The following is a 20,250-nucleotide window of genomic DNA, read 5'->3' on the forward strand; positions in this document are numbered from 1 at the left end:
CTCGTCCCCAGTTCTACACAAAGGACATTAGTCTTATGGTTTCTTTCTTCCTTTTACAGCTTTATTGAGATGCATATACCAAGCAGATCACCCGTTTAAAGTGTACAGGTTCAGGAGTTTTTAGTATATTCAGAGTTGTGCATCCATCACCACAATTTCTGAACATTTTTCACAAGGGCAAGAAGAAACCCTGCACCTGTTTGCTCACACTCCCCTAATCCTCCAAGCACCCCCAGCCCCAGGCAACCACTAATCTGCTTTCTGTCTCTTATCGATTTGCCTGTTCTGGACGTTTCATATAAATGGGATTGTATAATATGTGGTCTTTTTGTCTGGCTTCTTGCATTTAGCATAATGTTTTCAGGGTTTATCCAAGTTGTAGCATGTAGCAGTAGTGCATTCCTCTTTATGACTGAGTAGTATTCCATTGTGGATTGACCATATTTTGTTTATCCATTCATCCGTTGATGGACATTTGGGTTGTTTCCACCTTTTGCCTATTGTGAACAGTGCTGCTGTAAACATTCACGTACAGGTGTATGTGTGGATATATGTTTTCATTTCTCAGGAATAATTCCTAGAAGTGGAATTGCTGGGTCATATGGCAACTTCATGTTTAACCATTTGAGGAACGGTTTTCCACAGCAGGTGCACCATTTCACCTTCCCACCAGCAGTGTAGGAGGGTTCCGGTTCATTTCTCATCCTCACCAATACTTATCTTTCTTATTCTAGCCAGCCTAGTGGGTGTGGAATGGTGTCTCATTGTGGTTTGGATTTGCATTACCCTGATGACTAGTGATGTTCTCATGCAGTTTCAGGGTTTCTCGAGTGGTCATTCAGTCATTCAGCAAATGGTGATTGAGGGTCATGTGCTCAGCACTGCAAACGCAGTGTGAAAAATCGGATGACTCTGCCTTCTTGGTGTCTCTATGCCTGTTACCCTATGTGTGTAGTGCTAGTGGTGGTTAATGCTCACGGGGGGCTCACTGTGTTATCTCATTTAATATTCAAGCCCAGACGTGTAAGTATGCCTTTGCCCTCCTTTCTGCAAAGGGACGGCATAGGCCACCCCGGCCTATAGCTGACTTAGCTGATTTGACAGTCTGTCACAGAGGAAAGGCCATGCTGGGACAGGAGTGGGCGGCACCTGTGATTCTTACAGTCGTGGCAAATTCCACCACGTGGATGTCCACGCTCCCGTGTGTCTCCCTGCAGCGGGCTGAGTCTGCCATCTGACCCTTTCCCTCCGTCTCTCCCTGTCCCCTGCGCAGCCGCCGCCGCCATGGCCCAGACCCTGCAGATGGAGATCCCGAACTTCGGCAACAGCATTCTGGAGTGCCTCAACGAGCAGCGGCTGCAGGGCCTGTACTGTGATGTCTCGGTGGTGGTCAAGGGCCATGCCTTCAAGGCCCACCGGGCCGTGCTGGCCGCCAGCAGCTCCTACTTCCGGGACCTGTTCAACAGCAGCCGGAGTGCGGTGGTGGAGCTGCCGGCGGCTGTGCAGCCCCAGTCCTTCCAGCAGATCCTCAGCTTCTGCTACACGGGCCGGCTGAGCATGAACATGGGCGACCAGTTCCTGCTCATGTACACAGCGGGCTTCCTGCAGATCCAGGAGATCATGGAGAAGGGCACAGAGTTCTTCCTCAAGGTGAGCTCCCCCAGCTGTGACTCCCAGGGCCTGCACGCCGAGGAGGCCCCCTCGTCCGAGCCTCAGAGCCCTGTGGCGCAGACGTCGAGCTGGCCGGCCTGCGGCACCCCATTGCCCCTCGTGTCTCGCGTCAAGACAGAGCAGCAGGAGTCGGACTCTGTGCAGTGCACGCCCGTGGCCAAGCGGCTGTGGGACAGCAGCCAGAAGGAGGCCAGCGGTGGCAGCAGTGGCAACGGCAGCCGCAAGATGGCCAAGTTCTCCACGCCGGACCTGGCTGCCAACCGGCCGCCCCAGCAGGCCCCGGTGGTGGCGGCAGCACAGCCCACCGGAGTGGCAGGGGGGCCCGGGGCCGGGCAGCCGGCGGGGGGCGTGGCAGCAGCGGCAGGCGGAGTGGTGAGTGGGCCCAGCACGTCGGAGCGGACCAGCCCGGGCACCTCAAGCGCTTACACCAGCGACAGCCCCGGCTCTTACCACGAGGAAGATGAGGAGGAGGACGCGGGCGAGGAGGGCACAGACGAGCAGTACCGGCAGATCTGCAATATGTACACCATGTACAGCATGATGAACGTCGGCCAGACCGGTGAGGTGCCCCACCACAGCCCCAAGCCTGGCCCCTCGCCCCCGCCCCCGGCCCCGCCCCCAACACACCAATTTCGCCCCTGACAGCCGAGAAGGTGGAGGCCCTCCCTGAGCAGGTGGCCCCCGAGTCCCGGAATCGCATCCGAGTGCGGCAAGACCTGGCGTCTCTCCCTGCTGAGCTCATCAACCAGATCGGCAACCGCTGCCACCCCAAGCTCTACGATGAGGGTGACCCCTCTGAGAAGCTGGAGCTGGTAACAGGTGGGCTGGCCTCACTTGCTCCCTGAATTCCCCCTTCCCCACCTTGGGCCTCGATGCCCTCTGGGCCAGCAGCCTGCAGCACAGTGCTTAGGAGCCAGGCTCAAGGTCCAACCCCAGCCCTGCCGCCCACTGGCTGTGTCCTGGGGCAGCTGACACCTCTTTGCATTGATACAAATCAAAGACTGGCTTGTAGCTTTCCACCCCGGAGGCTGGTGTAAGTGTGGGCCAGCATTGTTGGCCACATGGGAGCAGATCAGTGGCTTCATAGCGTGGTTTGAGGGTTGATCAACACGGTGGTTAAGAATTTGGCCCTTGGACTCAGGGTGTCAGGGTGCGAGCATCTGCTGCCTGTTCTTTCTGATGCTGGTGGTTTCGTGGGCAAGGGCCCCGGCACGTTGGGTGCCCCGTGGATGGTGGCGCCACAGTCTCTGTCCTCTCCTGAGTGTTGAGGAGGATGCTCTAAGTTGAGTGGTTGGGGCGGGGGGCGGGGGGGGGGTCTTGGTTGGGCCCAGGACGGGGCTTGGCCGAGTGGGGAACGTGGTGGTTTGCCCCCGACACCCATCATCCTCTGGCTCCGCCCCCTCCCCCTCCAGGCACCAACGTGTATATCACCAGGGCGCAGCTCATGAACTGCCACGTCAGCGCGGGCACGCGGCACAAGGTCCTGCTGCGGCGCCTCCTGGCCTCCTTCTTTGACCGGTGAGGCCCATGCCAGAGCCCCGATGTGGGGGAGGACGGGGTGCCCCATGCCCCACCACCACCACCACAGGGGGCCTGACTCCCCTCCCCCATGCCCCTCGCCCAGGAACACGCTGGCCAATAGCTGTGGCACCGGCATCCGCTCTTCCAGTAACAACCCCAGCCGCAAACCGCTGGATAGCCGCGTCCTGCACGCTGTCAAGTGTAAGTGTCCACCTTTCTGGAGTCGGGATTGGGGGATGGAGGTCTGGGGCAGGCAGGTGGTCCTTTTCTCTGGTGTTGGCCCTGATGGATGGGTAGGTAGGGTTTGGTATTAAGAAGGATTCTGAGGTTCAGTCTAGGCTTGTTGGGAAGAGGGCTGTGATTGGTTAGAGGGTTCTTGGTTAGAGATTTCTTGAGGGGGTGGGTAGGACACTGAAGGAAAGCCACGAAGCCTATGGGAGGGGGGGGTCTCAAACTTATTCTGGTCATCAGAGTGATGAAGTGGCCAGGCCTCAGCCAGTTGTCAGGAGGGAAGTCTAGGTTTTCAGGTGGAATCTCCCAGTTTCTGAATTATGGCAAATGACCCACGTTTTTCAAGAGCACTGGGCCATCCCGCATCAAATCCACACGTCGCATACGCATGGCCAAGCTCTGTCAGTCCTGGGCCCACTGATGTGGTTTAGCGTGCTGTCCGCAAGGCCTCAGTTTCCTCAGCTCCAAAGGGGGGTTCAGGGGTGCCATGGTTCTGGGGGGGGGATTCAGGAGCAGCGTGGGGGCTGAGTGCCTGTTGGGAGGGTGGGAGGCCCAGGCCACGCTCGGCATGAGCTACCCATTCTGCCCGGACAGACTACTGCCAGAACTTTGCTCCCAACTTCAAGGAGAGCGAGATGAACGCCATCGCAGCCGACATGTGCACCAATGCCCGCCGCGTTGTGAGGAAGAGCTGGATCCCCAAGGTCAAGCCGCTTATGGCCGAGGGTGACGCGTACACCACCTTCATCAGCTACACGGGCAAGATAGAGCCGGACATGATGGGTGTGGAGCACGGCTTCGAGACGGCCAGCCATGACGGCGAGGCCGGCCCCTCGGCCGAGGAGGCCCTCCAGTAACCCCCACCGGACCCTCCCGCGGGGCTGTCACACTCCCCCTCCTGTCACACCCGCCCACCATCTTGGTCACGAGCTACTGTCTGTCCTTCCCCAGGACCCGCGGGGGGCACTGCATGCTCCTGGCCCCTCTGCCTCCCCGTCCCACCCCCTGACCCCAATCCTATCAGGGATCCGGGCTGGGAGAGGACGGCAGGTGGTGCGAGGTCTGCGTTGCCTTCTGTAGCACACACTCGTGCACAGTCGGGGGGCTCTTGCTCCCCCTCTCCTAACCCCTAGCAACTGTCTCCCCACTCACCAGGCCAGGCACAGGGAGGGGCTGGCCTGGGGGGCTTGGGAAGACCCCCTTCCCAGGCGCTGGGCCACCTAGCCGGAGCATTCCTCAGCCTCCGCCCCCCACTGCAGCCCCTTGGGGACTCACAGGGGCCCCGGGTTCTCAGGACCCCTCCCGCCACCACCTCCCAGTGCTTCCACGTTTCCAAAAGCGCCTTCCTGTCTCCCTTGTCTGTCCCTGCGCCTGGGGGCTGGGGTAGGCGAGGCCGTGAGGACTGCCCGTTTTACAGCTGAGGAAACTGAGGCTCAGAGAAACTCCATGACCGACCTAAGGTGGCGGGCGGTGGCAGGCCCAGCGCCCTTCTCTTCCCCCACCTGTGCTCAGCCTCTCTTGCCGCCACCAGCCCCCTGGGGCCTGAGAGGGGCAAGTCCTGAGAGGGGGCCCTTGGGGGCAGACCGAGGGTCTCTGAGAATAGGAGAGGTTTCCGGGGCTCGCAGAAGCGTGTGGGTGTGCGTGTGTGTGTGTGCGCGTGCGTGTGTAGAAGTTTTGCTTTTAAACAGATGAAGATGTGAGAGGCAGTAGGACCAGGGGTGGAACCCAGGGGAGCAGGCTGGGGGGTGCTGCTGCCTTTCCCTCCCTTCCCCCACCCCCACCCCCCACGGCAGGGCTCCCAGCCCCCACACCCTGTACATACTTTTTAAAACATTTTTTTAGCTAATGAAATATTGAAGTATAAGATTCCTTTTATTTTTCAAACCAACGGGACCGTGTCTGATGTCCCCTTCGGTCCTCGGGGCTGTGGAAGGCAGGACGGAGTGGGGAGCCAGGGGCAGGCTGAATGTGCGCGTGTGTGTGGAGTGGGGGCGCGCGTTGCCGAGGGGGGGCCCCCCAGGCCCCGCTCTGCCTGGGCTCCCGTGGGTCTGGCCGGCTCACACTCAACCCCAGGGCCTCCCCCCAAGGGCTACATTGCAAGGGTGTCCCTGGTTTGTCCAGTTGGCTGAGTCCAGCTCCTGGCAGGGCCGGGTCCGCTTCATGGTTAAAGATTGTTTGCAGAATCTTCTTTTACCATTCCTCTCTTTCTATCCTTGGCCTAGCTCCACGAGTGGTTTTGTGTTTTTTTTTTTTGAGTTCTACATGTAAATTCGGAGGGTTCTTTTTGTTTTTTTAACTCTCTTCCCCCCCCCCCCCCCCCCCGCACCCCTCCCCACACATGCCGGGTGTCTGTTTCTTTGCAATTTCACATTTTTGTCTCTAGCCCTGGTTCTCACCGCCTCTGTCTCCCCCGCAGTCTGACTAGCCCGTTGCTCCCAGCAGCCTCTCTCTTTCCAAAGGCAAGGGGATTACAGGAGGTGGGGTGGTGGCCAGCTGAACCACTGGGATCTGACCTGGAGGCCTGCCCGCCCCCCCCCCCCCCCCCAGGAGCCCCTGCCAGCCTGCGCGGAGCGGGTCCGAGCGGGTCCTTCCTGACATCTGCTTGCTGCCAGGGGCCCGGGGGGTGGGGGTGGGAGTGGGGGTGGGGTCAGACCAGCGGGGCCCTGGCGCTCTGCTTTCCTGGCCCAGCCCCAGTACCTTAGCCCTCAGCCGGTCCGAGTGCGTGGGGGGGAGTCGACAGCCCCAGCTAAAGCACAAGCACCTTAGTCGCACCTCCCCTGCCCCCTCATCCTGGCCTCGACACCCCACCCCAGCGTAGATCCCAAAGCACAATATCCTGGTCACTTGGCAAGCTGCCGGGCCGACCAAGGCCGAGGGGTGGGCTGGGGCTCCAGCCAGACCCCCAAAGGAAGCAGGAGTCCCCAGGCGCTCCCCTCCTTCCAGGCCTTAGCGGGGGCCAGCTCTCTGGGACTGGGGTCTTCTCCCTCCCCACCCCCTTGTCCTGGGCAGGCCCCTGTCCAGCCCCTCCTCGCCTTGTCCTCGGGTGGGGCTTGCCCCGTCCCTCCTCCGAGCCCCTGCAGCACTGGGTTGGGTGGCAGAGCCCTCTTGTTTCAGGGACTCCAGGAGGTGCCCCTGGCTCCCTGGACTGTGTGTATAGGTCTGGGGAGGGGGCGGGGGAGAGGGGCTGGGCAGGGGCGCAGGGGAGGAAACTCCTCACCAGGAGAGCCAAAGACAGGGTTGTGCCTTACCCCAGGAGCCACCCCTGCGCCCTCCCGCCCTGCCCTCCCCGTTCTTGGGCGGCCTGCTGCTTTTCCTGCTTTCCCTTCCCCTGGCCCTGCCCTGCCCTGAGCTGCATGGACCCCCCCCCCCAACCCCCCCACCCCCCGGGGCAGCCAGGAAGGAACATGAATGGAGGATCACCGACCAACGCAAAAAAGACTATGGGGGCCCCCCTCCACCTTCCCCGGCCGCCCATTCACCCACGTCTCTTTCACGCAGGACAGACCACCCGCCCTGTCCGCGTGGAGTGCCAACACCCTCCCTGCCCTGGGCCGAGCCCCTCCTCCCCGGGCCCATAAGTGAGATTGCACATTAACTACTGTAAGAAGAGGAGCCGCACTGGGAAATGTGAACCATGAGAATATCAGTGATACTGATGAGGAGAATAAACTAAACGCCTTTGTAACAGCCCTGCTGCAAGCTGCTCACTGGGGGCGCGGGGTGGCGGGCCCAGGAAGGGACGCTGGCTGCACACTAGGGCCCCCCTCCTTCCGCAGAGCGACATCCCCATTCCCCAGGGCTTCACACTGACATGCAGTGGGGGCCCGGCTTGGGGTGTGCTCAGAACGGCCATGCCAAACGTCATGCCTCAGAATGTCGGCCTGAGGGGAGGGCCCTCTTTAGGTGGGAAAACAGCTTCCAGCAGCTTCCAGGTTGCCCCAGTATGTACAAACAACACCCTCCCTAGGCTCTTCCCTCACACGTGTGGGCCCTAAATCCTGCATGGGCGTCCCACAGGAGCCCCTCCAAAGCTAGAAGGGCAGCTGCTCCATGGAATTAACTGTATTACAGATGCACTTGCTGCCCTTCCATGGTATTTGACACTCCCAGCCCCAGAAACGTGTCCTGAACGCCCCGTCCCGAGCCACTGCGTCTGGAAGGAGCACTAAAGTCAGAAGGAACACTAAAGTCGGGATGGCAAGCCTAAAATCAGGCGGTGGTTGTTGAAAATACCTGGAAGAGGGACTTCCCTGGTGGTCCAGTGGTTAAGACTCTGCGCTTCCACTGCAGGTGGCACGGGTTGGTCAGGGAACTAAGATCCCACATGCTGTGCACGGTGGCCAAAAGACAAAAAAAAACTGGAAGAGCTGTAGGGCCCTGAGGATATGAGTGGGAAAATGTTCTAACAACCGAAATAGAAAAGATGCAACGTGCCCTAGGGTCCCATTGATTCAGAGATGTCTCAAGTAGTGTGGGAAGACTACTGACAGACCTTAGGGATTCCATCAAATCAAAAGATCTTTGCTGGGGAGGTGGACAAGGGGTTTCATCTCCGCCCAGTCCAGGTCTCACCACCCCATGATGACTGGAGGGAGCTCCAGACTTCCTTGGGGTAGATGATTGAGGGTGACTCAATTCACAGGGTGACTTGGGCATGCTTCAGTAAGACCAGCCCCCTCTGGAATCCTGAAGCCCAGCTTCAACCAACAGAAAGCAGGGGTTTGGGGGAGCCAACAGCAGCATCAACAAAAATCTTCAGGTGACTCTGGTCCAGAGTCACTTCAAGTAACAGGAAGTCTGCCTGTCTTAACATGTAGGCAAGCCCAGGTAGGTGGAAACACTGTCAGACTCCCAGAAGCACATCTTTTTAACCCCAGGAAGACGTGTAGAATGGATCAAGACAACCTGAACCACAGCATTAGTGGTAGTGGTTTTGCATTTAAAAAATAAGTGTGTGGGGGGGGGGCGGGGAGAGCAGAATTCCCTGGCGGTCCAGTGGTTAAGACTCTACGCTTCCACTGCAGGGGGCCTGGGTTCGATCCCTGATCGGGGAATTAAGATCCCAAAAGCCACATGGTGCGACCAAAAAAAAATAATCTGAACATATTTGGTTCTCTTTGACAAATCAGCCTAATGGAACGACAGACATCCTTGTTAAGAGCACTTTACAATGTATAAATGAGCGACTGAGAAGGGTGGGCCTGATGCCTGATTACATAATGCTCAAGATGGAAACATCTAAGACAATAAGTTAAGATTCACAGCGCTTACAAGTTTACCTGGCTTATAGGAATCATTTCTCCTACTCAGGAAGGCTCTATGGCAAAGCCCTTAAATTTACAAATGCTTTCTTGTTAGAGTGAAGCATCACAGAGGGATCGAAGTGACCAGGTGTATGAGGGAGCCTAGTGGTACTCAGAGGCCCCTCGGAAGTGACAGCTCAGTTCCACAGCTAAGGGACTCACCTACCTACCTTAGACAAAGAACAAGCAAAAGACGTTTAGGCTGAACTTCAAAAGCTCAAGAAGAATCAGTGTTTGGAATTTCGATGGTGATAAAATTATCCATCGTGAAATCCAAGAAATAAACCAGAATAGTCTTTTCTGCACCAAATACCAACCATTGAAGTCCTTAACACACACATGCACACACATGCACACTTGGCCCCAGCGTGTGCAAGCAGGGGGCTTCGAACAGGAGTTCCCATTCAGGGACAGCCACAAGTTCAGATCGACACATCATACGATACAAATGTATGTAACAAAGGCTGGGATTTTATTTCCAAGTTGACACATGTAGAAGGCACACGGGCAAAGCGATGGCTTTGGGGCATGGGAAGGAGAGATGGGGAGGGGCGTGTCTGAGGTCCCCCTACCTCCACCACCCCCTAAGCGCACTTGAGACAGAACCAGTGGTGGGGGCTCCCACCCAGGGCCATGAGGGTCCTACTGGCTCTGGATGAAGCCTTGGGACAGCTCCCCAAGCTCCCCTCCTCCCAGGGGGCAAGGCTCTGCTGATCCCCCCAGCTGGAGGGACCAGCTTCCTGGGGAGGACCAGGATCAGAGAGAGAAGAACAGGATGAGGGCCAGGAGAAGCACCCCCAGCAGCACCACAATGGCACACCACTGTCGGCGGTCTGGGAGCAAGAGGGTCAGAGTTCATAGAGGGGAGGCAGCACCACCCACAACCCCCTCCCTCCACTGCCGAATTGCCCCCCCCCCCCACCGCCACGGGACTCACCACTGGTCATGTGGGATACTTTGGCCATCTTCCTGAGGACCCCATCCATCCGGGACTGGGTGTGGTCCATCTCATGAGCAAAGGTGTCCAGCATACTGCTGAGATCAGGAGGTAATCAGCCCCTGGAGGGTCTGTGCAGCCGGCCAAGGGTTCCTGGCCCACCCCTGGGGTCCTGGCCTCACATGCCCTGCTCATTTAGCTCCTCCCCGACGCGGCCGGACATGTGTTTCAGAACCTGGATACTCCCAGACACCATTTCCAGCTGTTGGTCCTGCTGGTCCATGATCAGCTGCAGGTTGGAGGGGTGGGAACTGCGGTCGGCAGGGAGCCCTGAGCTGCCTGAAGGCTCCTCCAGCCCAGGGCCTCCAGCCACCCACACACACCTGCTGTGTGGCCTGCTGCTCTTCAATGTAGCGAGAGGTGGTTGAGACCACACTGGCGTCCAGCAAGTCGCTGGTTGACTTCAGGGTGGCTGGCTTGCCTGTCAGCATCTGTGGAGGCCAAGACCACAGGCTCAGGGAGGGTCGCCCACTCACGGCAGAGACAGACAAGGTTTGTGGCAAATTTAGATGGTGGTTTGTCAGGAAGGCAGTCTCTGGAGTGGGACGGCCTGGGTTCCTCAGAGCCACCACTTACTAGCAAGGTGACCCCGAGGCCATATCACTTGACTTCCCTGTGCCTCAGTTTCCTCATCTGTAAAATGGGGAGAGCTATAATTCCTGTTTCCTGAGGATGGAATAAGGGTTTAATGAATTAATCCAGGGAGAACACTTATTATCCTATAAACACATGTATTTAAGAATTGAACTTTAATACCCAAAGCAGCACACACGGAAGGCATGTGGACCCTGCTATAGGGCTCCAAGCTGCTGCAGACCTCAGCCCTCCACCCTCCCAGACCCCATGTGGGTTTAATGGGTGAGGCCGCTGTTTACAACATGCAAGAATGAACACACAACATAGAGGGAAAAGGTGTACAGACAGAGGCAGCAGAGAGAATGCGCACAAAAGGCATGAGTGGGTACACACATGGGGCAAGCACACCCACAGAGGAAAATGGTGTGCATGCACAAGGCAGGTGGGGATCCACTCAGAGGTCAAGTTCAGAGAGGTCAAGTGCATACACAGATTAAAAAGGTAAGCATCAAATCCTGAAAACAGTAACACAGAGAGCTAAAAAAAAAAAAAAAAAAAAAAGGAGCTAGGCCACCCCCCACACACAGGAAACCAGTATAGACCCACAGGAGAAGGCAGAAGAGATTATACACACAGAAGGAGCTCAGGTGTACACATCCAGAAAGAGCAGGCGGGTAGACAGCATGGAGACAACTGTGCACAGAGAAGATGAGCACTGACACAGAGAGTGGCTTGCACTCCAAGGGGAGGGTCACCCCGAGAGACAGGGGGTGAGGATACTGGGTCGGGATGCCTTTACCTCTCTATTATTCCTCTCCATGAAGGCTATGGCTGCGGGGCTGACCATATGGTCCTTCATTTCCTAGGGGTAAGGACAGCATCAGAGAGTAATGATACCCCAACCTCCCCACCCTCACCCCACTGGAAACTCTCTTCACCTGGACTGCTTCCCGCATCCTCTCCACAAACACCTTTCTCTCCTGCAGGTCTCCGGCTGGGAGCCTGAACTTGCCTGGGTTGGCTTCCACTATGCGTAAGCCGCGAGTCAAGAGTCAAGGCCAGAGCCCGACAGAACGCCCTCCTCTGCCTCAAAGCCCTCAAACACCTCCTAGGTGTCCAGCCTCCCCGAGGGCTGGCTCCCACGGCCCACTGCCACTTCAATGGGCTCTCCCATGCCGCCCTCCAACCCCCGCCCCCCCCCAGGATATCGATGGTCTCCTCCAGGTCCTCGAGGTCCCACTCGATGCTGCGCAGGCCATTCCGCAGCTCATTGGTCGTCCGGTCCAGCTCCTCGCGTCCGACCGCCGCGCCCTCATGCAGAAGCTCGCACCACCGCTGGTAAAGCCCGCGGGCCGTGTTCACGGCCTTCTGCACCTCGCTGCGGGCAGGGGCACAGCGGGCGCGGCTGGGGGCAGGCGGTCCACCCTCCCACCACTGCGCCCCCAAACGAGCTGGGGACTCAGGAGACCCTCATATCCCACTGCGTACCCCTCCCACACGGCCACGGGGCGATCCCGACGGCGGTGCCCAGAATGCCTGAAATGCTCCGTATGGCACGCGGGCACTGGCTGGCAGGGGGACAGCACACCCTCTGTCCTCCCCCATCGCTGTCACTCACCCTCGGACTACCAAAAACGGATCTTCGAGCGACATGTCACGTCCCTCACCCGCCCGAAGCCAAGCCCCCCTCCCCTCTCGGCCTGGGAAGCTGGTTCCCTCCAAGAGGTGCAAAACGAGCCGTCACCCCCGCCCCCGTCACGTGACCACTGCCATCATTGAGAGCTGGGCCGCCAGGAGAGAAAGAGAGGCCTTGGCAGCCCGAAGTGCGAAAACATCCGCTCTCTCTTTCGCCATCTTGGTTGTGGGCAGAGACGGCTTCCTGTCTGCACGTACCGCCCCTTCGCGTCCTGGTCCCCGGAGTTGTCCTAGTTCCGTCTGGCTGGGTTCGACTCAGAGCTCCAAATCCCTCGGTTCGAGACCCAACCTCTCGGATTGTTGCTGCGCAACCTGTTTCCCTTCCGGGCAATGTAAATAATAATAGTCTCCTTTAAATCAGGAGAGTATGGCTGGGGAAGGGGCTCATTCAATTTGTAGATCATCTTCATGGGCTCCCTGAGCCTGCACCTAGATCCTGTCCTAGGAGATGGGAGATGAGAGATGGTCCCAGCCCAGGGTCGGGAGTGGCAGGTTTGGTAAGGAGTATTGGGAGAGGTGGTATCCCCACCTTCCCGCGGGGGCAGGGTGAAGTGTGGGGAGTTCTGCTGGACTCTCTCCTCCTCTTTTTTCCTGCGGAGGAGGGACGCCTCGAGATCGCCCTAGGGCGAGTTGGCCGCGAGTGGGGGCCCGGAGATGCTTCTGGGGGGTGAGGTCTTTCTGGGTGCGAGCCTGGGGGTGCGGGAGTGGGTGTGGTGGTGGCTCTGAGGATGGTCTGCAGGGAAATCCTCTGCTTGTGAGGAGGGGTCAGGAATGTCTGGAGAGGGACTCATAGGGTCGCCACCTGTGTGACAGAGCCCTTCTGTGTGGGGTCTCCGGGAAAGCACTTTTTTTATGGGGGCGGGAGGCAGCTGTCGGCTGAGTGGGGTCCTGACCTCTGGAGCGGGATGTCTGAGGAAGTCCTCGGAGGGTCGCCCCCGTTGTGTGTCAGAGATAGCGTCTGGGCTGGGGATGTCATTGTGGAGTTTCGTGGGGGGGGGGGGAGGGAGGATGGGGGCGTCCTCAGCAGGTTGCCGTAATATGTGGCAGGATCGCTGAATGGGGACAGTTTTGGGAAAAGTCTTTTAGAAGAGAGAATAATTGTTGTTTTCATGTGCCGGGGTTGGGAGTGGGGGACATGAGCATGCTCCAAATGTGAACGAGAAGAGCAATTTTTTGGCGGAGGGGCAGGAATACATGAGAGGGGGCCTGGCAGGGTCTCCATGGCGGGGGCGGGGACAGGAATGTAGTGGTCCTCAGGGAGTAGCTGCTTGTGTTGGCAAGGTCTTTGTGTAGGTCTCTGGGAGATGGCGTCAGTGTGAGCCCTGAGGTGGCCCCTACCAGCCGGCAGGGGGCTTTCCGGAGGGGCGTCACACCTTCCTGGGCTCCGGAGGGAAGGAAGCGAAAGTTTCTTCTCGCTCTCCGCGGGCCCCCGTGGACGCCGCTCCGGAAAGCGGGGGCTCCAACCAGCTCTAGCGGCTGGGAGAGGGAGAGCGGAGGGGGCCTGCCAGGAGGGTAAGGCACCACCCACGCCCGCCCGCTGGCCCGGAAAAAGCCGGCTGAAGTCTTTTATAGAGATCCTGGCCCCAGTCCTTATATGGGCAGCCGGAAGCGGCTAGCGCGCATGCCCTACGTCATTACTTCCAAATATAGTTGTGGAAGTCTGGCAGATCTAGTGGCGGGAAGGTTCGCGCACCAGTGTGTGTGTGTGTGTGTGTGTGTGTGTGTGTGTGTGTGTGTGTGTGTGTGTGTGTGTGTGTGTGTGTGTGTGTGTGTGTGTGTGTGTGTGTGTGTGTGTGTGTGTGTGTGTGTGTGTGTGTGTTGGGGGAAGCCTCCCCTTAAAGGGCCCGCACCACGAGTGAATGGAGCTGTTCGAACAATTCTGCATTTTCTGAGGAACTGGAATTAGGTTTTCTTGGAACTGTAGTGCGTAGCGGAAGGTGGGGCCGATGTTTTCTATCTATCTGCTCTATCAATGCGTGGCTCAGTTTCTAGGTCCTATTCCAACTCCGCCTCCCGGGAAGCAGAGGCGGAGAACGGCTGCGTCGTTTGGGGGACCGCAGCCACAGGTTCACTCGGGCTGTGTTGCGGCCGGGTCCTCCGCCTTACGAGCTCCACGCCCATGGTGGATTTCGTGCCGACGGAAACTGGGGTGGCGGAGGGGGGATGCTCAAAGAGGAGCGCAGAGATGGCAGCCTGGGCTGCGCTTGTGTCCGCAGACGTTCGCCGCCCGTGTAGTGGGCAACTTTGCCCTAGAGCCAGCCAGCGTGTCCCGCTTTCTTAACTGCTTCCAAACGAGGGGAGTGACGGGGGCTGGCGGACGCTGGAGAGACAGGAGAGCTTCAGGTTCCAGTGGTCCCCTTTCACCGCCGTGGCTCATTTATTCGTTTAGCAAATATTGGACGAGTCATTCTGCCTCGGTTTCCTCACCTGAAGAAATAAGATATAACTACCCTCCGCGGAGTGGAGGTGAGAGATCAATGAGATGTTTGTGAAAGGAAAGCCTTTAGCGCCTGGCACGTAGTAAGAGCTTAGTAAGTGTAAGCATCGTTATTGATTAAAAAAACAAAAACAAGACATTAATTAGGCGCCTGGTAGATGCTAGGCACAGTTCCCACGGGGGATGTACCGGTTAGAACCCAAGTCTTCCCGGGTGCGAAGGGAAACGTGCCGCCTACGACCCGCAGGGGTCTCCAGACGCAACCCGTGAGTGGACCCTGAGCCCCACCCACGGCGCCTGTCCCCTGGGCCCGCGCGCGGGTGCAGTGGGGGGCCCTGAGGAAGCAGACCACCCCGAGAGCTCAGCTTGGACTGGGGAACGCTCCTCCTCACACGAGTTCGGGTCCCTTTTCTTTGCTCGGTAAATTCCACCCTGTCGCTTTAAGGAGTCTTTCGCCTCAGAGCTGTGGAAAGCCCGGATGCGACTTTCTGATTGGGCGGGGCGTCTCAGTGACTTCACTTGAGGTACAAAAGGGCCCGGGTGGCGGGCGCCGGGGTAGAGCGTCCTGGCAGCGTCTCAGCGTGGGTTGGCTTGAAAAGAGAGGCGTGAACGAGCGCCTTGTCCAGTGTGCACCTGCCACCTGCCCTGCCCAGCCCAGCCGCGTGTCCCCGCCGCCTTCGCCCCTCCGTCAAGCAGCTATGGAAGTGCAGAAGGAGGCGCAACGCATCATGACCCTGTCGGTGTGGAAGATGTACCATTCGCGCATGCAGCGCGGTGGCCTGCGGCTGCACCGGAGTCTGCAGCTGTCGCTGGTCATGCGCAGCGCCCGGGAGCTCTACCTCTCGGCCAAGGTGGAAGCCCAGGAGCCCGAGGTGCCCTTGCCGCCCGCCCGCTCCCCTGACCCTTGCCTGCACCCGCCGCGGGAAGCGGAAGCCGCAGCAGAGGTAGCGCCCTGCGACGGTGAGCAGCCCTCTCCGGAACCCATGGACACGCAGGAGACACCGAGAGCGGAGGAGACCTCTGCCCGCAGTGCCCAGCGCCCCGCCAAAGTCAGCCGCAAGCGGCGGAGCTGCAGCCTGAGCGACGGTGGGGACGCTGCACTGGTCCCGAGTAAGAAAGCCCGCCTAGAAGAAGAGGAGGAGGAGGAAAGGGCCTCGTCGGACGTCCTTGATCGCCTGCAGCCCCCTCCGGCGCAAGCGGAGGGCGCCTTCCCCAACCTGGCGCGTGTCCTGCAGAGGCGCTTCTCCGGCCTCCTGAACTGCAGCCCCGCCGCGCCCCCGACGGCGCCGCCGGCGTGCGAGGCGAAGCCGGCTTGCCGCCCGGCGGACAATATGCTGAACGTGCTGGTGCGGGCCGTGGTGGCCTTCTGAGGGTCCGTGAGCGGCGCTACCAGAGCCCAGAGCGCGGGCCGAACCCGTAGGCCAGAGTGAGCAGACCCAAGGCGAGGCCCACCCCCGGGGGAGCGCCCGTGGAAACCGTGGAGAGGGGCAGCCGCCCTGGCTGCTGAGATGCCCTGAGAGGGACTCTACCCACGGGGTGCCGTCGCCACCTGTGTGCAGCGGCGACACCAAGAAACCTGAGCCGGGGGCGCGGGCGTCTTCCCCCAGACCTGCCGCGCCCACAGGTGCTGTCTTAACGGACTGGGATATGGACCTTACGCTCTCCTTCTGGGACTTGGAGAAGGGAGCTTTGGTTCTTTAAACTCCTCAGGGTCGTACTTTATTCTTTACTGGGGGCTGTGCTGCCCTTTCAAGGTTTTTCAATAGTTGGTGTTTGCGTTTCCAACCTCAGAGAATTCCAGGCACTCCCCTTCCCCCTCCAGTGCCATACTTGTGCAAGCGGTCATCGTTGCGTCATGGGCAGACGTGGGGAGCTTCCTGTTGTCTTGCGTGGGTGTGAGGCCTGGGAGGAGGATCTGGGGTGTGGACGCCCAGAGGAATGGGAGGAGGGCGGCCTGAGTCACTTCGCCTCCGCGTGGTGTGGGTTATTGCCACGAACCCCTACGCCTTCGGGGGCAGAGGGCAGATCTAATTTCAGGTTAAAATTTTTCTCATCTGGTGTGTGAGAGGTGGGAATATGTTGACAGTCTCAAGCTTGAGCCCTCCCTCAAACCAACAGACACAGTCAACCCAGACGTTCCTGGTCTGAATCACGGAAATGGGGGGAGGGGGTTGTTCAGAGCGCTGTAAAGCTGAGCTGGGATCAGTTGCTGGTGAGACTGGGCCAGTTTTGGGGGAGGGGGGTTCTGTTTACCTTTACTGTGGTGGATTCTGTTAACTCCATCTGTCTGGCCTTTTTGCTAGAAATGCCAGATAGGAAAATAAAGACCATTTGAAGAAAAATTCTGTGGAGCCCGTCTGGTTTTCTTCCCTGGTGGGGGAGGGGCAGGGTTAAGGGGTCAGGAGCTGGCTGGCGGCTTGCTGGGGCCCCAGAAACCGGTCTGACCGGCTACCACGTGGGCAGAGTGGGCGGGAAGGGGCCGGGCGCCTTTTCTTTGCCAGGGCACTGAGTGCTGATTGCCTGGTGCTCTGACCTTTCCTTAACCCTCTCACGTTTGGGGGTTCCTTGGACACTCTCCTATATTTCTGGCTGGGTCAGAGTGCTTTCCGAGTTCAGACGTTTGGGGGATACTTTGGGTACTATGCCCGCAGCAGAGTCGGGGGACCACACCTCCTTTGGAGACTTGAAGGATGTCTCCCAACAGTCCTCCCCCGCCCCCCCCCCCCCCCCCCCGCTTGATTAACTGAATCAGCAGGGATTCCCACAACTGGGGTGGAACTGAGCAGGTGAGCTTTGGAGCACACTTTATGCCCAGTTCCAGTCTCTGGCGGTATAACTGTGGTTCAGGCTAGGAGGTGTCTCCCAGCCTCAGTTTCCTCATCTGCAAAGTGGGCCTCAACAGCTTCCCTGCGAGGCTGTAGGTTTAGAAATTCCCGTGGGAGCGCTTGTTTGCTTTGGCCCCACCCCATCCCCAGGTTAGCCCCCCAGAGAGGAGGAAACCCTCACAATTTCCGCAGTGCTGGTTTAGGAGAGCGGCTGTAGATGTTGCACTGGGGCTGGGGGGTGGGGGGTGGGGGCTGTTGGGAGGACAAAGGAGCCGCAGGTGCGGGCGGTGAGGGCGGCGGGAGGCGCCGGGAAAGCTCCAGCCCCGCCTCCAGACGGCAGGCTCCGCCACGGCTGGCCTCCCGAGACCCGGGGGACCTGACCCCGAGGGTTGAGGGAGGAGGGCGCGGGGGAAGGGCGGCCCCGCCCCCGCATGCCCGCCCCTGGCTCCCCTCCTGCGTCGTTCACTCATCGCACTCCCTCCTCCCTGCCTCCCTCAGGGCCCCTCAGGGGAATCTCGCCTCCACCGCAGCCCGTTTCCCTCCCGGGAAATGTGAAAGACTTTAGTGCCGCCCACTCGGGGGACCGACCCACAGCTCCGCAGTGGGATGCTGGGGGACTGGAGCCCCACGCCCCTCGCGGTAGCTCATTGCGTCCGCATGGGGGCAACTCCCTCGAGAACCTGGCCCGCCGGGAAGTCCCCGGCGGCTGGGGAGGGGCATCACTGCGCATCCTGTCGCAGGAACCGCCGGGCGCTTCCTTCCGCGGGAAGCTGCTTGGCCGACCCCCGCCCCCGCCCGGGCCGCCTGGGGGTTTCCGCTACTCGGTCACTGGGGGCTGAGGGCTGGAGGTGATGCTGTGGGAGACAGGCCAAGTGCCCCTCACATACATCCGCTTAACGTATACCCTTCCCCAAGACCCCATTTCACCCATCAGAAGAGACAAAATTGAAAATTTGTCACAACAGTCGACATTGATGAGCCATGGACTTTCCACGCCATTACATGGCATTGGGTTATTGGGACAAGCCCTCTGGGGAATAATCGATTGGACAATAGCTGTGAAAACTAAAACTGTCACAGATCTCATAGCCCGTGGATCCCCACGGAACCTCAGGCCTGGAAGAAGAGGTTCCAGAAGGGTATTCACTACAGCATTGTCCAAAATTGGCACAAATTGGGGACTTCCCTGGTGGCGCAGTGGTTAAGAATCCTCCTGCCAATGCAGGGGACATGAGTTCGAGCCCTGGTCCAGAAAGATCCCACATGCCACGGAGCCACTAAGCCCATGCGCTACAACTACTGAGCCTGCACTCTAGAGCCTGTGAGCCACAACTACTGAGCCCGCGAGCCACAACTACTGAAGCCTGCGTGCCTAGAGCCCGTGCTCTGCCACAAGAGAAGGCACCACAATGAGAAGGCTACTGACCGCAACTAGAGAAAGCCCGCTCGCAGCAACGAAGAACCAACACAGCCAAAGATAAATAAATAAATTTATTAAAAAGCACATACAGCAGGTATTCACTACTATATATAAAGTAAACAGCAAGGACCTGCTGTATGGCACAGGAGACTATATTCATATCTAGTAATAACCTATAATGGAAAAGAATTTGAAAAAGAATATATACCTAGGGACTTCCCTGGTGGTCCAGTGGTTAAGACTTCGCCTTCCAATTCAGGGGATGTGGGTTCGATCCCTGGTTGGGGAGCTAAGATCCCACATGGCTCAGGGCCAAAAAAACCCCCATAAAACAGAAGAAATATTGTAACAAATTCAATAAAGACTTTAAAAAAAAAGGTCCATCTATCTATGTCTATATATATCTCTGAATCACTTTGCTGTACACCTGAAACAAACACAACATGGTAAATCAACTATACTTCAATTTAAAAAAAAGTTGTTTGTTTTGAAAAAAATAATAAAAGCACATAGAGCAATACAAGCACATGTATATGTATGGGAAAGCGTGTACAGACACAGTACTAAGCCCAGAGAGCTGGAAGGATGGTTCCTCATCCAGTAGCTCAATGTGAACGAGAGCTCCCCTCCCAGCTTGAGTCTGGTCTAGTGCTAATGATTTGACAGGCTTGATTCTTCCTGCTTTCAGGCCCCTTCACTCACACTCCCACCTCACCTGTGGTTCGTGCCTCAGGCCCTGGGTCCATCTCTGTCTATACTCACCCTTAGGTAGGCTTATTCAGTCTTAAGGCCCAAACTGCTACCTCTATGCTGACTCCCAAATTTTGCTCTCCATCCTGGACCTCCCCCTAACCTCCAGACTTGTCTGGCCAAGTCCTCTCTCTCTGTCTCCCCTTGAGGCTCTAAGGTATTCCAAACCTGGCAGGAACTGAAGAGGATTCTTGCTGCTTCCTGCCAGCCTTTCACCTGAGGGGGAATCTTCCTTGACTTCCCTTTTCTCCTTCCTTCGTACCCTGTCCAGTCGCAGGTGCTGTCAACTTGACTATTCATCCCACTCCAAGCTTTTCCCCGTCCTCATGGCTCCCATCTTGCTGTGAGCTGCCTTCACCTCTCACCTGGGTGAGGGCAGTGGCTTCCTCCCTGCCCTTGACGCCCACAGTCTATTCTATGCAGCAGCTGCACTGATCTTATAAAAATGCAAACGGGATCATTCCACTATCCCAGCTTTCCTCTGCTCCATCTACACTGGACTCCTTTTTGCTTGGAGAACAGGACAGGTGTGTTCCAACCCCAGGACCTTTGCGCCTGCTGTTCCTTCTGCCTGCAATGCTCTTCTCCCAGACATCCACAAGTCCATCCTCACTTTCTGCTGAAATGTCACCTCCCTGGGGAGGCCTCCTTTGGCTACCTGATCTAAAATAGCACCCCACTCTGCTACCTACTCCTTTACCCTGTTCAGCCTTCTTTAGAGCACTGCTCACCTCCTGAAAGGATATATTTAAGTTCTATTTAGCATCCATGGCCCCATATAAATGTCAATTCCATGAATGCCCAGCCCAGTCCTGAGTAAGTGA

General features: G+C 58.1%; 3 protein-coding genes across 5 annotated transcripts; 2 read left to right on the forward strand and 1 right to left on the reverse strand.

Moving 5' to 3' along the window:
* The first annotated feature begins 1,284 nt into the window (after window positions 1-1,284).
* On the forward strand, window positions 1,285-4,280 carry NACC1 (nucleus accumbens associated 1). The gene is made up of 5 exons (XM_065875327.1): window positions 1,285-2,230; window positions 2,317-2,490; window positions 3,084-3,189; window positions 3,296-3,393; window positions 4,018-4,280. Exons 1-5 carry the CDS (start codon window positions 1,285-1,287, stop codon window positions 4,278-4,280), a joined length of 1,587 nt encoding a protein of 528 aa, XP_065731399.1.
* A 4,899-nt stretch (window positions 4,281-9,179) lies between these two features.
* Window positions 9,180-12,039, reverse strand: STX10 (syntaxin 10). Of its 3 annotated transcripts, XM_065874444.1 has the most exons (8): window positions 11,918-12,039; window positions 11,508-11,677; window positions 11,238-11,332; window positions 11,099-11,161; window positions 10,047-10,154; window positions 9,846-9,952; window positions 9,664-9,758; window positions 9,180-9,559 (listed from the first exon to the last, which is right to left on the reverse strand). In XM_065874444.1, exons 1-8 carry the CDS (start codon window positions 11,950-11,952, stop codon window positions 9,483-9,485), a joined length of 750 nt encoding a protein of 249 aa, XP_065730516.1. In that variant the 5' UTR covers window positions 11,953-12,039; the 3' UTR covers window positions 9,180-9,482. The 3 variants fall into 3 exon arrangements, with proteins under 3 accessions (XP_065730516.1, XP_065730519.1, XP_065730518.1); XM_065874447.1 differs by lacking the exon at window positions 11,099-11,161 and having other exon boundaries at window positions 9,483-9,559; window positions 10,047-10,144; window positions 11,312-11,332; window positions 11,918-11,952; XM_065874446.1 differs by lacking the exon at window positions 9,180-9,559 and having other exon boundaries at window positions 9,670-9,758; window positions 9,850-9,952; window positions 11,918-11,952.
* Window positions 12,040-14,994: 2,955 nt separating this feature from the next.
* On the forward strand, window positions 14,995-16,771 carry IER2 (immediate early response 2). The gene has a single exon (XM_065875371.1). It carries the CDS (start codon window positions 15,130-15,132, stop codon window positions 15,799-15,801), a length of 672 nt encoding a protein of 223 aa, XP_065731443.1. The 5' UTR covers window positions 14,995-15,129; the 3' UTR covers window positions 15,802-16,771.
* Window positions 16,772-20,250: the final 3,479 nt, after the last annotated feature.

The sequence above is a fragment of the Phocoena phocoena genome, chromosome 3 (assembly GCF_963924675.1).
Source record: "Phocoena phocoena chromosome 3, mPhoPho1.1, whole genome shotgun sequence".
Lineage (NCBI taxonomy): Eukaryota > Metazoa > Chordata > Mammalia > Artiodactyla > Phocoenidae > Phocoena > Phocoena phocoena.